Consider the following 774-nt stretch of genomic DNA (forward strand, 5'->3'; position numbering starts at 1 on the left):
TCAAATTCTCGGCAATGTGTTGTGAGCACCATCCTCGTACCAACCACCGTATATATCGGTGAATACTTTCTTGATCCCCATGTACCGATCAGAAACAACGCACATGAACTTATTACCAATTACCTCCAGACGCAGCCACCTCATGAACCATCCCCATGTTTGGAAACTCTCTTCCCCGACTAATGCAAAAGCCAGAGGAAGCAACTGGTTCTCAGCATCGTAACCGCACGCTATCAGCAATCTCCCTTGATACCTACCAGAAAGGAAGCATGCATCAATACTAATGATTGGCCTGAGATGAGGCACTGCAGCAATGCACGGATCGTAAGCCCACGCAGCTGCCTTAAACAACCTTTCTGTTGGATCTCCTGTGGGTTCGTGCGCAACTCCGAATTTTGTTCTTGGATTGTCTTTTTTAATTGCTTCCAACAATGGAGTGAGAAGATCGTAAGATTTTTCCCAACTACCGAATAGTTGTGCGATTGCCAGCTCTCGACCACGACACAACTTGTTATATTTGGGAATGATTCCCTTGTATTTTTTACGGACTAGCCCTTTAACGCTTTTAATGGTTAAGGCAACATTCTCCCTAATATCTTCTCGTATAACATCGGCGACCATTTTTGCAGTTAATTGTGCATGATCAGTACGAGAAGCATCGGCATGGCATGTATGTGGTCCTGAAATTGTTCTAATTTCCCACTTAGATGAAAATAATCCAGACTTAGCATACAAACTCCACGCACACCTGGTGTCCTTGCAATTGACTACCAT

General features: G+C 44.2%; 1 protein-coding gene across 1 annotated transcript; it reads right to left on the reverse strand.

The window, feature by feature from the left end:
* On the reverse strand, nt 1-774 carry LOC144571908 (uncharacterized). The gene has a single exon (XM_078321304.1). The coding sequence runs from the start codon at nt 772-774 to the stop codon at nt 1-3; it is 774 nt and encodes a 257-aa protein (XP_078177430.1).

The sequence above is a fragment of the Carex rostrata genome, chromosome 19 (genome assembly GCF_964058835.1).
Source record: "Carex rostrata chromosome 19, lpCarRost1.2, whole genome shotgun sequence".
In the NCBI taxonomy this organism is placed as follows: Eukaryota; Viridiplantae; Streptophyta; class Magnoliopsida; order Poales; family Cyperaceae; genus Carex; species Carex rostrata.